General features: G+C 38.6%; 1 protein-coding gene and 1 non-coding gene across 6 annotated transcripts in view; one reads left to right on the top strand and one right to left on the bottom strand.

The window, feature by feature from the left end:
• The window catches only part of KLHL32 (kelch like family member 32), a 161,874-nt gene that overhangs the window by 23,899 nt on the left and 121,573 nt on the right, over positions 1-16,402 (bottom strand). For 3 of the 5 annotated variants that reach the window (XR_014147818.1, XM_081828680.1, XM_081828681.1), the window contains one exon: positions 2,379-3,105. Coding sequence is in view for 4 of the 5 variants with exons in the window: in XM_081828680.1 (XP_081684806.1) it covers positions 2,379-3,105 (727 nt within the window). In the remaining variant the exon portion in view is untranslated. Of the gene's footprint in view, positions 1-2,181; positions 3,106-16,402 lie in introns of those variants that run through there. The other 2 variants (XM_081828682.1, XM_081828684.1) reach the window with 2 other exon arrangements.
• Positions 11,057-11,173, top strand: LOC115940888 (U5 spliceosomal RNA). Its single transcript, XR_004075613.1, has one exon. It is a non-coding gene; the product is annotated as a U5 spliceosomal RNA (small nuclear RNA).

Here is a 16,402-nt window from a genome sequence, read left to right as displayed (position 1 = left end):
AAGGGATAAAAAATGAGAGAGCTTTTCCTCTAAGATTAGGAACAAGACATGGATGTCCACTCTCTCACTACTTTTATTCAACGTAGTACTGGAAGTCCTGGCCGCAGCAACCAGACCAGGAAAAAAAAAAATGAAAGGCATCCAAATTTGTAAGGAAAAAGTAAAATTTTCACTGTTTGCAAATGAAATCATACTATATACAGAAAATCCTAAAGACTCAACCAAAAAAAACCTACTAAAACTGACAAATGAATACAGTGAAGTTACAGAACACAAAATCAATATATGAAAATTTGTTGAATTTCTATACACTAATAAGTAGCAGAAAGAGAAATTAAGAAAACAATCCCATTTATAATTGTGCCAAAAAGAATAAAATACCTACAAATAATTTTTTTAATGTTTTATATATTTATTCATGAGAGTCAGAGAGAGAGAGAGAGAGGCAGAGGCAGAGGGAGAAGCAGGCTCCCCGCTGAGCAGGGAGCCCAATGCCGGGCTCGATCCCAGGACCCTGGGATCATGACCTGAGCCGAAGGCAGACACTTAACCATCTGAGCCACCCAGGCGCCCTACCTACAAATAAATTTAACCAAGAAAGTGAAAGACCTGTACTCTAAAAATTATAAAACATTGATGAAGGAGGGTCACCTAGGTGGCTCAGTTGATTAAGCATCTACCTTCAGCTCAGGTCATGATCTCAGGGTCCTGGGATCGAGCCCGGCATTGGGCTCCCTGCTCCGTGGGAAGTCTGCTGCTCCCTCTGCAGCTCCTCCTGCTTGTGCTCTCTCTCTCTCTCTCAGATAAACAAATAAAATCCTTAAAAAAAAATACAACTACCATACGATCCGGTAATTCCACTATGGGGTGTTTATCCAGAATACAGAAACACTAATTTGAAAAGACTTATGCACCCCTATATTTATTGCAGTATTATTTCCAACAGCAAAATTATGGAAGCAGCCCAAGTGTCCACTGATATATGAATGGATAAAGAAGATATCCATAACAGAATATTACTCAGCCATAAAAAAAAGAATGAGGTCTCGCCATGTGTGACAACATAAATGGACCTAGAGGGTATTATGTTAAGTAAAATAAGTCAGAAAAAGACAAATACTATATAATTTCACTTATGGGTGGAGCCTAAAAAAACAAAACAAATGAACAAGCAAACAAAAAACACCAGAAAGAGAATCATAAATACAGAGAACACACTACACTGGTGCTTGCCAGTGGGGAGGTAGGTAGGGGGTTGGGTGAAATACATGAAAGGGATTAAGACATAGAGACTTAAAAAAAAAAAGTGATTGTGTCTTCTAAGTACAAACATCTCAAAGTTACTCTTAGTATTTAAATTATCTGATTTTCCTATTTTTCTTTGTCCTTGACATGGAAATTCAACAAGTGCCATCTGGGTTACAAAATGAGTATCCTCCACCTGAGAGAAGATGGAACTTTCTTCCCCAATAGGCAACCCTTTCAAAGGACAGGTTAGGTCTTTTCAAGAATTGGATTGGAAAATATAGGTTGATAATGTGATGTTGATAATTTCTGCCTCAGAGACTTCTTCTGTACCAGTGAAAAGGTAGCCATGAGGGGTGTACAGCAGTGTGTGGTATGGATGAAATAAGACTGGCAATGAGTGGAATACTGCTGAAATTGGGTCATGGGTACACAGAGTTCATTATCCTAGCCTCTTTTTTCATAATCAAAAGGCTTTAAAAAAAATGAAGAAAATGTAAACTAAAATAATAAGTACCCCCAAATAATCAGTAATAATGGGAGAGTAAGCAAGAATAAGGAATTTAGGTTGTCAGGTGTAACTACAATCCACAGATAATACAAGAACATTATTTTAGTCAATAACTTAAATCCCTTCCTTCCATGAACAGCATGGCTCCTACCTGGTATATATACCCATTGTTATACCCATCAAAATGGATTTCTTGGGTTTTTACTTTGCCTGCCCTGTCTTTGATGAAACATCTCCTAGTCAAGCAGCCCAGGATGATTTAAAAAAAAAAAAAAAAGTGAAGAACCTGGATAAACCACAAGGTGTGTAAAACAATCCATGAGTATCAAAAACGGACAATCTAAACAATAGAAGGTTTGGTATAGAAAAAGGATGTGATGGGCCATTAATTTCCACCTTATACTTTAATCACTCAGAAAGTCACAGAAAGGTCAATTACTTCCAATTAACATTGCTCTCTATAGAGCTGGTGCCCAATAAATGAATGTTAATTAGCTAACATGGCATCCTTGGTTTAGTGGTTCAATTATACATGGCCATGACTACCAAAGCTCGACTTTTAAATTTACGCCACAGCAAAAGTGTTTTTTTGATAAATCCAACATTATGAGGCATGTTCTACCTGATATCCAAAGAAGACCATCAGCCACATATCCAGCATGACATGAAAGGGATCGGTCAAAGGACTGCACAAAAGTCCATTTGTTCTTCTTGGGGCAATATCGCTCAACTGTAGGCAGAACCTGGCGCAGTTCATTTCTACCCCCAACCGCATAGAGGTATTCATCCATGGCACCCAGCACAAAATGCTCCCGGCAGTTTTTCATGGGTGCTATCTCGGCCCAGGAATTACTACGGGGGTCATAGCGGCAGGCAGTCCTCACGGCACACGTCCGGCCACTAGCATGCTCAACTTCTCCGCCCGCTACAAACAGAAAGTCCCCCATGACTGCCACACAGTGGTGGCTCCTTCCCACGGGCATGGGAGCCAGCTCACTCCAGTTGGCAATGGCAGCTATGAGAGCATTCTCCTGGTCAACGGGGTTGAAGTACCGAAGTTCCTTGACTTTACAGACCTCACGCTTTTTCCCGCCAATGATATACAGAGTGTCTGACTGGAACCGCGGTTTGGTCCTGCGAGTTTGCCAAACGGGCTGCGCATAGATGCTCTGGTGGTATTCCAGGGCCTCATTGACAAGAGCTGTTGCAGTTTCACTTGCCTGGACGAGGGGGTGGGACAGGGCAACTGTATGCAGAGTGTCCACGTCCATCAGGCCAAAGCGGATATACTGCAGGAGCTCATCCATGTACTGGTAATGGCAGTTGTGTTCCAACCACCTCACGGCTAGCTGAAACAGAGGGAGGGGGAGGGGAGAATACAAAGGTAAGAAAGAGAGCCAAAGCAACGGTGTGCAGGCAGGTCACCTTGTATTCTTTCAGACACCTTATAATACATCTTTTTTTCTCACAAATAGTGTACCAGTAGAGTATCTTGACACGCAGCTGAGGAATCTTTTTTTCCCGCATCCGCAGAGACACAAACGAACTCAAGTATTGTTGTAGAGGTCATGAGCAATGTTAAGCAACGCTGACAGAGACTTAAGGTAGCACTTGGAGTGAACAATAATCACTTTTCAAAGAATGAGAGTACTGTTGTGAAACAACCTGTCCCCTTGTTTCATGCTGAGGAGGCTTGGTACACCCCAGGAATATCAACGATGAGCAGTGTCACCCCAGTACAAGCAATGCATGTCAACCCATGAGCCAAGATGCTGTATCAATACAAGGAACGTAAGAAAATATGTGATCATCTGAGACCACGGGGTGTACTTGAGAGAGAATCAATATGACACTAATAGAACAATTTAGAAAGAAAAAGGACTTTTTTCCCTGCCCCTCTGGTAGGCCTATCAGTCAGGAAGCAAGAGAAGAAAAAGAAAGATTGTAACCCATCAATTTTATTTTTATTTCCCAATTAGTTTTCATCTTGGAGACAGTTGTTGTTTGCACATGTAAGATGCTGGCAATTTGTTAGGGCCATTTTCACAGAAACAGGATACAGAGGAGATGATCTTTGTATTAGGGACACAATAGCAGGTTGTAATCTTAACCTTTTTGTTTAGGTTTAGACCTCTCTCAAGAAGGAAAGCAGAAAGAACTCTGGGCTAAAGACAAATAGAATTTCTAAAAACTAAAGCAGGAGCACAAAGTCATGAATAGTAAAACTGTACAGTGCTTTAGAAAATACCATCAACAAAAAAACAATTCATGTTACGGCACACGTGATAGAGTTTAATTAATGTGACTTAATATTTAAGTTTGGTGCAAACCTTCCTACATACCAACATGAAGTATATCTAATATCTCCAGTCAACATATTCAATATAAATTATCCTTAGCAGCACCTATATTAAGCTAGATCTCCTAGACAATATAAATGTGGATGTGAAGGAACTAGCATGAAAAGGTAAAGTAATAATTAGAATACTAAATAATTGTGTTGTGTTTTATTTGTGACCAATGGAATTGGGGTTCTGAGCTCCCCTTTTCAGCTAATATAGATCATTAGGGGAAAAGTCTACAGAGGGAGGGAGAAGGCAATGTAGTGCTCTTGGACCGTTACTCTTAGGCAAACATGAGCTGGGTTTTCATCTGGATAAAAAGGATCTGAAGCACTAGATGATTTCATTTGAGTTTCATACAGAGTTTCTGTATTCATTTGACAAATGGCTCCAAAAGGCAAGGCATATTTGGGGCTTTTCTTTTTAGCTTTCTGAATGAAGAGAATGTAGGAAATGAATTCACTTCCAATATATACTAAATTGCATCTCTTAATGAATTACGTAGTGAAGAGAAATGAAAAAAAAAAAAGCCAAGTAAGCCTACCATTGCCAAGGAGGCAGACACCATGGACAGCAGATGAGTGACACTCTCCAACGCTTTTTCTAGAAACTAGCATTTAAAAAAAAAATTAAATAGGATACCCACCTGATGAAAAAATGTTTCTGTGTATGGTCACCATGAGCAATAATCAAATATATTGGAGAAGAAAAACGTCACTCATCAATCACCAGGTTTCTGCCAGAAGTAGAGTTCCCATAGGCAACATCCTGGTTTTTATCCACCCTAATTTTAGAAATTTCAAGGGGTGGGGTTCCAATTATTTCCCTGGGGAGATAATTCAACAATTTAACAAATGATCTTCCATTCTTTGCCCACAGAGCTTTCGAAAGCTCCCAGGGATAAAGTCATCCCATTCAAGGTCATTTCTCATGCAGCAGGTAAAATTTTCTGAAACTTAATCTTCGATATTGCTCATAATTTAATTGAGTAGTTCCAGCTGATATTGCTTTGTCCTGTAACAAATTTCTCAGCATCCTTACTTCCTAATATTTCTGCATCTTTCATATGGACACTACAGGAAACAGCATAAGAGAAACATCAGATAAATATCCATGTCTCCATAGCCTCTTCTTATAGCATAGTGCTGCCCATTTAATTATTTTTCTCTTTCCTCATAAATCAGTTCTTCCTATGTCATAATCAATCTTCTAGCCCATCTCTTAACACTCTCCAGTTTATTTTTGTTTTTCTGGCAAACAGTGGCACTTACTGCATGAAAAGCACACAGGCCACAACTAGGTTCTGCCTTTAAGAAAATCTCTAACAAATCAAACCAGCAATGGAATAGTGACCACTGTGATCTATCACTGATTAATTTCTGACTTTCTGTCTACTATTAGGCCTATGTCACATCTATCATGATGTTTTCCATGTTCAATTTCCCCAATACTACGCACTACAGAATGCTTTGTGCACACACATTTAGTTCATATTCTCTGGGATAATTTTTATCTTATTTCTTGCCAGTATTTCTAATTGCTTGCAGATTTCATGTAATTTGCACACTTTTTATCATTTTAAGTATTTTCAGACTATGCAAGTCATTCACAGTTGTTGGGTTTATCTTTTCTCCAGATCAAAGGTAAATGTAATTTACAACTGTTCTGCCACCAACCTCAAAGCAATCTCAGCTAGAATTAGTGTGATTCATAGATTTAAATCCAGTGCTTCCCAAACCTAACATGCGCACAAATTAACTGGGGTTTCTGGTCAAGATGCAGATTCTGATTCAGTAAGTAGGGAGAGAAAGATAGGGAGTTTGCATTTCTAACAATCTAAAGATGATGCATATGCTGCTGGTCCATGGGCCACACTTTGAGTCAGAAGGCTCTAGACAGATTCCTAATCATGAAACAGTAAATCGCTGTCTTATTAGAATAAAGTCTGTAGTTTCAAAACTAAGGCTTAAATCAAATGAAGTCTAAGTAGGATGCTGTAGTAAAAATATAGGACACTTAAGACTTAGTATTAAAGGTAAAATAGTATATTTCCTATATGGTAAGATACAGGTAAGATCTTACTATGGGTAAAACAGCATATTTTGAGACCTTGGTTCTATAAGGTCTATGAATCAACAGCTGGTTCCAACAGCATATCATGAGTCATATAAACACTCTGTGCAGTTCTGCTTTCACAATAATAAATAAATGTTAAAGAGTACAACAACATGGATGGAGCCAGAGAGTATTATGCTAAGTGAAATAAGTCAGTGAGAAAGACAAATACCATACTATTTCACTCGTAAGTGGAATTTCAGAAACAAAACAAAAGAGCAAAAGGGAAAAGAAAAGAGAGAGAGACAAACCAAGAAACAGACTCTTAACTATAGAGAACAAACTGATGGTTACCAGAGGGGAGGTGGGTAGGGGGATGGGGAAAATAGGTGATGGGGATTAAGGAGTGCACTTGTTGCAATGAACACCGGGTACTGTACGGAATTGTTGAATCACTACATTGTACACCTGAAACTAATATTACACTGTATGTTAGCTAACTGGAATTTCAATAAGAACTTGAAAAAAAGAGTTATTGTACTCTGTTTTTACTTTCATAAAAATGTAAAAGAGAAAACCACTGAAAGAATGGATAACTTTTATTTATCCAAAAAAATGAAAGAAATGGCAAAGAAATTTCAAAACAATGAACTACCTCAAAATCACTTCTACACTGTGAACCCCACAAAGCCATGCTGAATTAAGGGCAAGGTGGTAGAGGAAATCCTGGGGCCCATTTAAGGGGTTTAGAGAATATTGTAAGCAGAAGGCTGATTCATCACTGGGGCATCATGGAACCTAAAGACCACAGTTAGCTTTGTAGTGTATTTTGGTGCTTGTGTTTGGAAACAATTATTCTGGGAACTGGTGGGTTTTTTTTTTTTTTAAGATTTTATTTATTTATTTGACAGAGAGAGACCCAGCGAGAGAGGGAACACAAGCAGGGGGAGTGGGAGAGGGAGAAGCAGGCTCCCCGCAGAGCAGGGAGCCCGATGTGGGACTCGATCCCAGGACCCTGGGATCATGACCTGAGCCGAAGGCAGTCGCTCAACTGACTGAGCCACCCAGGCGCCCGGGACTGGTGGTTTTTAATGACACTGCATTGAGAAAGTATAAGTCAGGGAAGGGTGAAATCCTATTTTTTTTTATAAGATTTTATTTATTTATTTGAGAGAGAGAGAGCACAGAGCGGGGAGAGAGAGGGAGAAGCAGACTCCCCAGTGAGCAGGGAGCCTGATGTGGGGCTCGATCCCAGGACCCTGGGATCATGACCTGAGCCGAAGGCAGACACTTAACCAACTGAGCCACCCAGGCGCCCCTGAAATCCCACTCTATCTTACTTATCCTGGCATACTGCTATCCCCATCACTCTAAGCTCTAGCATATTTTAATTGGGAGAAAAATGGAGCAATTAGCAAAAGTCTTATCTCCCACTTTTTTGGTGACAAAGCCAGCAAGAGTGGAAAAGAAATTAAGGATTCCATTTGGGAAGACACACAAAGGGTACCATTGGGCAAGATGTTTCCGAAACCATCTGAAATACAAGGGACTATCATCTCTAAAGACTACAGGAGATCTCCCAAGCACCTTCCCTGACCCAATCTAGTTCATCTGACCCTGATGAAGAATCGTTCCTTCCTAAAAGGAGCATCTGCTACAGTTTATTCCAACTTCAATTCATCTCATCCTCAGATCCTTGATAAGAACAGTGGCTGCACATAGTAGGCTATAAATATTTGTTGCATAAAGGGAAAATTATTTCCAACTGTTCTTAGGTATTTCTCATATTCCTCTTGAACAAACAGTATCAATTCCTTTATATATTTATCTACCTATTGCAGGTTTCAGTTTCCTGTTATCTCATCTTTGTGGCTTTCCTATAAAGTCCTTACAAGCTCTCAGAATGTCACATGGCAGCACATAGCATACTGAACTTACATATATAAGACCCTTGTTTTACTCTTTCACATGGTTGGTGTCAATCACCTCTACTTCAGATTCTTGGCAATGCAATAAATATCATAGTCTTTTAAGCCTCAAATAAATAATAAAATAGTAGGGCAAGAAAAAACGTTATAGAGTCCATTTGTTTCAAGCTTCTCAATTTTATGAACAGAAATAAAATCTAGACAAGTTATCTCTCTTACCTCAAGCCATGCAACCAATTAGTAGAGAAGCTGGAACTAAAACCCCAGTTTTTCAGACTCTTAACTATAGAGAACAAATGGAGGGCTGCTGAAGGGGAGGTGGGCAGGGAAGATGGGTTAAATCGGTGATGGGGATTAAGGAGGGCACTTGTGATGAGCACCGGGTGTTGTATGTAAGTGATGAATCACTAAATTCTACGCTAGAAACTAATATTACACTATATGTTAACTCCCTGGGCTTTAAACAAAAACTTGAAACTCTAAATAAACAAATAATAAAAATAAACAAATAAATAAAAATTAAAGTTGAAGAAAAACTTTTAAAAACCCAGTTTTTAAATTATACAATGTGTTTTTCTATTGTACCACATCATTGTTATTTTCCCATCAGTAACTATTTTAAGACAGAATCCAGGCAAATGTAATTAAGACCAAACATAACTTCTACATACTCTAAATTAGAAAAACAAAGTCTGTTTTTAAAGTATCTTTTGCTTGAAGATAGGTGGACAATATTTTGCAATAAGCCTGACTTATGGATTACTTCAACATAAAAAGCATATATTTATGCTTCTTAAAAATGCTTTTAATGGTCTTAAAGAGTTGTAATTAAAGAACAAGTATTTAGGGTAAAAGGCATCCTTTGAGACTTGAATTATTGTTGTACTTTTTATGGGAATATATATTTAATTCTAGGTCATTCCTTGTTAACTAAACCTGGCTCAAAAGTATATAGAAGAGATAATCATTTCCCTTTAGTTTTCTCAGTGTGTCCCAACTGATTATCATTCTATGGAGTAGAATATATGACATAGATATAATCCTAAATATCAGAGTATATAATCCAAAATTCTACAAATTTTGCTCTAATTCAATTAAAATATATAATTTACTCATGCATTTCAGAAATATATCAGTTATATGCACAAACATTACATTCCTAATATTGCAAATCCTGAAGTTGTGATCCAAATTCCTTTATTGCTCATGCTCAGACAGAAGCGGCTATTTTGAAATCTAAAATTCCTAATCCTTTGAAAGAAGCAGCTGTTTTTGAAGTCTTACTCTGCTTGTATATGTATGCCCATATGTATGTGTACTACTCAACATGACCCCCAAGTCATGTCAAAACAATAAGAAATCTTAAACTCACAGATTTCTTGGAAAATATACAAATTCTAAAGTCATCCCAAATCCAAGAACACACATCAATGCACTCTTCCATACAAGTGCCTTTATGTCTTGCAAATGTATATAAAAGTGCCCTTTACAGAGGTAGTTTTCATCAGATGAGAGATCAAATCTTTTTAATCAACACTAACAAAAGATAAAACCTCTACACATTGTCCAAAAGCAGTAACTATTTCTTTGTCTTGATTCACAAATATTCTTTTTCACTGAAAAGGGATGTTCTTATCACAGGACTTACCAGCCAGAGCTAACTAAGCAAGGACTGATATTTTTGCCCACAGCCTTATTCTGCCCTCTTGGGCAAGGGCAACTATAATCATTCTCCTATTTAAAATTTTGGTGCAGACAGCTTGGCTGAAGGGGTAAACTGAGCCCCCCCACACTTTTGCAGGAGCCCACGCTGTGAAGGCACAAGCGTCTATATCCTTGCCAGTCCTGTCATCCCACTGAGATAAGCCAGAGCACCAGCCTCCCCTCAGTTCCCGAGAGGCCACAGAAATTCCATACTTCTGCAAATTCAGAAAGGGACAAAGGAAGGGCACAGGGGCAAATCAACAATCAACTGACATTCCTGAACCTCTGCCAAAGAGCCAGCAGGTTCAAGAGTGCTTGGTCAACAAGGGGTGGGAAGCCATGGAAGCATCTTTTAATACACTGAGTGACAATGCATGGACAGTGTTTCCTCTCTAAGCGGAGTATGGAGCAAGCTCTCCATCTTCCAATCCATGTCTTCACAGGGATGGTGCATTGACTACTATACATTACATTAAAGTACACTATTTATACATTATTTTATAATGCCTTAAATCCTAATAAACATAAACATAAAACTTGAGCAAGATAACCTTTTAATATTATGTACAATTTCTTTAGATCATAGGTGTGGACAGTTTCCCTAGTCTGAGTGAGCAGGTGTTGAGACTTAGCATGTTAAACTACATAGAAGCTCACTTCATTAACATGAGTCATGTGAAGTCCAAATAGTGACATATTAAACCAGAATAATGACTGCCAGAGAGAGGAAAGTTCATGTTAATAAATAAGTGCACCAAATTTTGTGGCCCTATTCTCTTCTTTGAGACCAAATGAAAAATTTCTGTTCGAAAAGACAACATTCCCATAAAATCCTAAAGCACCAGCAACTAGGGACATGGGACCAGGGCATTTTTCTCTACCAGAACAGTGAAAATGTTACCATGGAGGAATATTAAAAATTATAACAGCGCTCACTTGAGTGCTATAATTAAAACTGTGTCAACATTTTTCTTGTAAAACAGATTTTTCCAAGGGAGGTTGCACATTAACCATTATAGCTGACTACAGACTTATATAAGACACACAGGCTATTTTTTCCTCTAAGAAGTATATTTCAATAGAATCAAATCTGATGAGGCCCCAGGTTCATATATTGTCAGAAAAAATTCCTGGCATATTATAAAAAGAATATTCAGCTTAGTACATATGATAATAACACATATTCTTTCATTGTTCATTTAAAACTTTATGAAGTTGGAGACTAACAAATGCTCTTATTTTCATCTTCAGCATAAGACATGTGCCTGGTAATACTCTGGTTTCTCTTCAAATTGTATAAATCTTTTGCCTTTTACTAAATATTACCATAAAGAGGAATAGTTATGAGTTTTTTTAGGGTTTTTAAAAATATATATGATGTATACAGCTTACTCTCAAATGGCTCATAAAAAGCTCTTGTGGTCTTTCTCTCCCCCATCCCACCCTCTCTCTCCCTTCTCTATCTTTCTGTCTTGATATGTGTGTGTGTAGACACACACACACACACGCACGTATAAAGAGATAGAGAGATACAGAGAACACATGATAAAGCAAATGAGGTAGTTTGTTTAAGAAATCGGCAAATCATACGGGTGTTCTTTGTACTATTCTTATTCTTGCAACTTTTCTTTAAATTTGAAATTATTTGGAAATGAAAAATGGAGAAAACAGAAAAAAATTGTGCCTGATAATCATCTTTATATATATTTTTACAAAATACATATCACAGAGCATCAAAAGCAAGAGCCCTTGAGACCAAGGGTGCCTCCTTCCTATAGAGTAAAGCACATAGGAAGGGAGGAATCACAACAAAAGCCACCCTGAGGCCTGTCACATGTAAGTTCCAGGTATTTAGGACAGCAAATAAAAAGTGACCTAAGTGTCCTTTGGTTCAGTCTTAGAACACAAGAGTATTTGTCACAAGGATTTTATAAGGGTTGTATATCAAAATGAAGAGAAAAAAAACGATGAAGTTAGGATACTGTGATGTCCTTTCCACCTGTGAGAACTGGCCACCGGTTTGAGCTGATCTTTGAAAACGTAATAGAAAGAACAGGACAAGTATGGCTGACAATGGAATAGTCATTTGTCTTCTCATCTGGTAAATAAGTGAGTTGATGAGAGTCTCTTCTACCTGGAGGATATATATCACCTACAGATCCACCAACAGTAGTATTTTAAAACAGAATCCTCCAAACTTCCTATAGGTAGGAGAGGCAACCAAATTAGTCACTAGGTCTAGATTCCAAGCCCCAGATTTCCATAGCACACATAATTTTTATAAATCTCTTTTTAGAAAAACAAAGTGATTTTTTTGGTCTATAATTCTATACTTCCAAAATATATGCATGAAGGTGAAAGTGTGTGCACCTAGGCCCACATGCAGAAAATCAGATTACATCACGGTCTTTTTCTCCCTGGAAACAACTTCGTTCAGAGCATATTATCTCACTTAATAGTTACTATCTCTTGTAAAAATAAAACAATCTCAGACAAAGAACACACATTTCAAATTTGTAAGACAACCGCTTCAAGGTACTATGTATTTAAAATCTCAGAATGAGGGGTGACTGGGTGACTGAGTCGGTGAAGCGTCTGCCTTGGGCTCAGGTCATGGTCCCAGGGTCCTGGGATCAAGCCCCACGTCAGGCTCCCCGCTCAGCCAGGAGTCTGCTTCTCCCTCTCCCTCTGCCTCTCCCTCCCGCTCATGCTCTCTCCCTCTCTCTCAAATAAATAAATATTTAAAAATAAATAAATAAAATATATGTCAATGCAAATATTTTGCAAACTAGTCACATACATTTTTACCTGAGGACTGTCTTGAAATATACCATCCCCATATCTAGGGCAGGGAAATAGATGGGAGAAATATCCCACAGGGCAATAAAGATAACCAACATCACCTGTACAAATGATGCTGCAGAAAATGGAACCTACTCTTGGTCTCCTCAAACGTTAGCAAAATACAGGAACAATTAGAAATAATTTCTTATACTTGTCCTCCAGTGATCTGATACTGGTCTCTGAGACAAAAAATAATACTCATTTCCCTAATCCTTGATGGCATAGGAGTATTTACTTGATGCTGGACTGATAACAATAAAATAAGTAAAATCTTAGTGTCTATATATTTATATATGACGTCCTTCTGAATATAATGGACTTTGCATGTGGTCAGTGAGATATTAAGCTTATATTGTTAGAACAACACTGGAAAATGAAGGAAAGCCAACTTGGTCGACAGAATAAAACCCTGCTATATCCCATTGGCAACAGGGACTAGGTGCCAGTTATTTCCCAGCTATTGTATGCAATGAGGATGGGTTATCAGGGTGAAGTCAGCTAAAATGGCCAGGGAAACATGATGCTTTCTTCTACCACTAATTGGTATGTGCCCAGAGAGGTGAATGTGATCCAGTAAAACAGGAGGCTGGGCTTGATGCCAAAGACCTGTTTCTGCAACTTAACTTATTTGGGCATTTATGAAAAACACTAGCAATACTGAACCTCAGCTTCAGCATCCGTAAAACAAGGATGATATTAGTTACATCACAGGGGTCTCCAGCGGACTGAAAGAGATAACGTGACAGTGCTTGGCAAACTATGATATTTAGACCATATACAGAATTAATATGATGGCAAGGTGCCACCAAGAGATGGAACTAATCCTCAATTCAATTATCCTTTTGAATTCATGATAAAGGCAGTCCATTCAGACTATTTTTATAGAACACAATATTGTGCAATATCGGTCCGCATTTCAAGAAATTTCTGTAATTGAGAAGAAATGTACTACACGGTATTAAATACTTCACATGTTGTAAAGTGAGAATAAAAGTATGACAGATAATCTGTTGCAGATTATGAACTAGCCTTTATGATGAGCCTATTTTCACAAAAATGGGCTCAGTAATTCTAACTCCGTAATTTAAGGCCTGTGGCTTTGTTAAATCCCAAGTCAGAGTAGAATGAATGAATGGAAGAAAAAAAAAAGGAAGGAAGGAAAGGAGGAAGGAGAAAGAAAAAAAGAAAGGGAGAAAGAAAAGTGAGATATAGACTAAACCTAGTTGTTTCTGCATAACAGTGTATATTCACTTTCTTCAGTTGGCTTCAGTCTCTCATTAAAAATACTTTAATTCATGTCCATAGGTCCCCTCAAATCTCAACTCAGTTCACTGGGTGGCAAGGAAAAAAATATATAAACTAAGCTATCAGGCTTGAGACAACTAAAATAATGACTGATTGAGCTGATTACTTTTCTTCTTGTTTTGTTGCTCTGAGGCAAATGATATAACCATGAATCTTTTCTTTTAGTTGTTGTTGTTTTTTTTAATTCATCCATTCCTCAATTTCTTGTTGAGTGTCCATTATGTGCCAGGAACTTACTTAGTGAAAAAGAAGATTCTAATTAGTTCACATACATACATTCTAATTTGCCATTCACTTCCAAGCTCTATTAATACCATAAAACTCAAGGCTTACTCTTGACCTCAAGTGTCTTAACATATTCCTAAAAATATACACATGGAATATTGGAATTAGAGGAAGAAAAATCCTGCAAATTTGGAATCCCGCAAATTCTGTCTATTGTAAGCAGATTTTCAGACACATGCAAAAACCATCTTCTTTTTTTTTTTATTTTTTTTAAAGATTTTATTTATTTATTTGACAGAGAGAGAGCACAAGTAGGCAGAATGGTAGACAGAGGGAGAAGGAGAAGCAGACTCCCCGCTGAGCAGGGAGCCCGATGCGGGGCTCGATCCCAGGACTCCGGGATCATGACCTGAGCCAAAGGCAGACGCTTAACGACTGAGCCACCCAGGCGCCCCCAAAAACCATCTTCTAATGTTGCCATCTCCCTCATGGGTGTTTTAAATATTGCCAGTACATGTATATAAATTTTATGGTTTTAAAAAAAAGCTGTTTAATTTGTAAACATGCCCTGGAGCATCCTGAGAGCATCAAGCCTTTGAATATTTCTTTATGAACTGATTCAGTAATAATGAACCAATAGCAGGTTCACTGGCACACATACTCCCCGCCTGAAATTAAACCTTTAATGACCAAAAGGACCTCACAGGCTCAAGCAGCTGCCCCAAGTCACCAATACGGAGATGGTCAAATCCCTCAAACAAAAGTTACTATGATGGATTTAGATGTCCCTGAAGTATCTAAGCTGCATTTAAGATTTTAACGCCGGCAGCCTCCAAATAAAAAGAACATTATCCTCAATGGTCACTTTAAATAGTAATTTAGAGCTACAGAGTGCAGTGATTACAGTGGGGAACCCCCTAACTGAAGTGTATGACTAAACATTGTTGGGGGCAGACTCTGCTATCAAGAGGATGGAGCTGATGTGCTGGAGTTGGGGAGCCAGAGCCTATATTCTCAGGGAACTGCAGAGAATACACAAAAACGGGATGCTCACCACTGACCGCCTTCACTATGTGCATATCAGCTTGGCTACTGATGTTTAAACAGAATATTTCACACTGCAGTCTCTAACAACTAGGATGAAATGAGGGATCTGTGGGAACAGTGAATCCTCTATTCACCCCTTGCAACAACTGAGTGTAATACACAAGTAATATTTTTGCCAAAGAAGATACATTCTCCAGCACAATTTTCCTATATTCTTTGGCCAGGAGAAGTAGCTTAGAGAACCAATCTATTATAGTCATGTAAGGAAGACAGATGTGTGGGAAAAACAGGCTCAGCGGCTTGACAATCTCAGAAGACTCGTGAGCAATAAAGGGACTGCAAAGGATGAGGGAATGAGTATAAGGTGGTAGCCATTCCAGGGGCTACCCCGAGAGAAGGCTCTGTCTCAGCCCCAGTGCCTGGCACCCAACAAGACACCTGTAAGTGTTGGCTGAATAAGAAACAGTGGGAATTGAGAGACTGCAACCTGGAGAAATCACAGATCGGAGACATCTTCATAAGGTTGGGAGGAATAAGGAGTTTGAAGAGCAAGGGGAACTCTGAAGGTAGAGTTGGAGGAATTGAAAGGGGAAAGTGAAACTGCAGGCAACGCCCAGGCTCAGCCCCGGGAGCAGAAGAAATGCCAGCACAGGCCAGGATATGAAATGTGAGGCGCCCCGCAGGACCTTCTCAGGGGGACACCATGGTTGGGGGATACAACGCTGGTGCACTAAGCCAACGTGAGAGCACAGTGGTGGGCATGTGGTGGAAGGCTCATGAGGACATAGGAAAAGCAGTCTGAGACATTCATTTTCCATGGTTAGATATAAGGTACAACAGATTAGGGGACATAGAAACCCAGTCAGGCTTCACCCAAAAGCAACTTGAAATAATGAGCTATACACTTCCTTTAAGAAGAAATAGTCTTTGGTCAAGTCCCATGAATTTGCAAACCTAGTGAATCTACAAAATAAAATCACTCATTGTCACAGAGACCATAAATTGGTATCAAAACTGAACTTCATCCTACTTTTTTAAATACCAGAAACTATTGACTGATTTGACATTTCTCCCCTAATTACCTTTTAACTTCCCATCACTTCAATAAAACAAGACATAACTAATCGATAATTTTACTAAGCATCCCTGAGGGCTATTTTATCTGTGCAGTTATAACTGCAGTATAACTAAAGCTA

This window comes from Leptonychotes weddellii, chromosome 8, assembly GCF_054177405.1.
Source record: "Leptonychotes weddellii isolate Sample4059 chromosome 8, ASM5417740v2, whole genome shotgun sequence".
NCBI lineage: Eukaryota > Metazoa > Chordata > Mammalia > Carnivora > Phocidae > Leptonychotes > Leptonychotes weddellii.
This window is presented reverse-complemented; position numbering and strand designations above follow the sequence as displayed.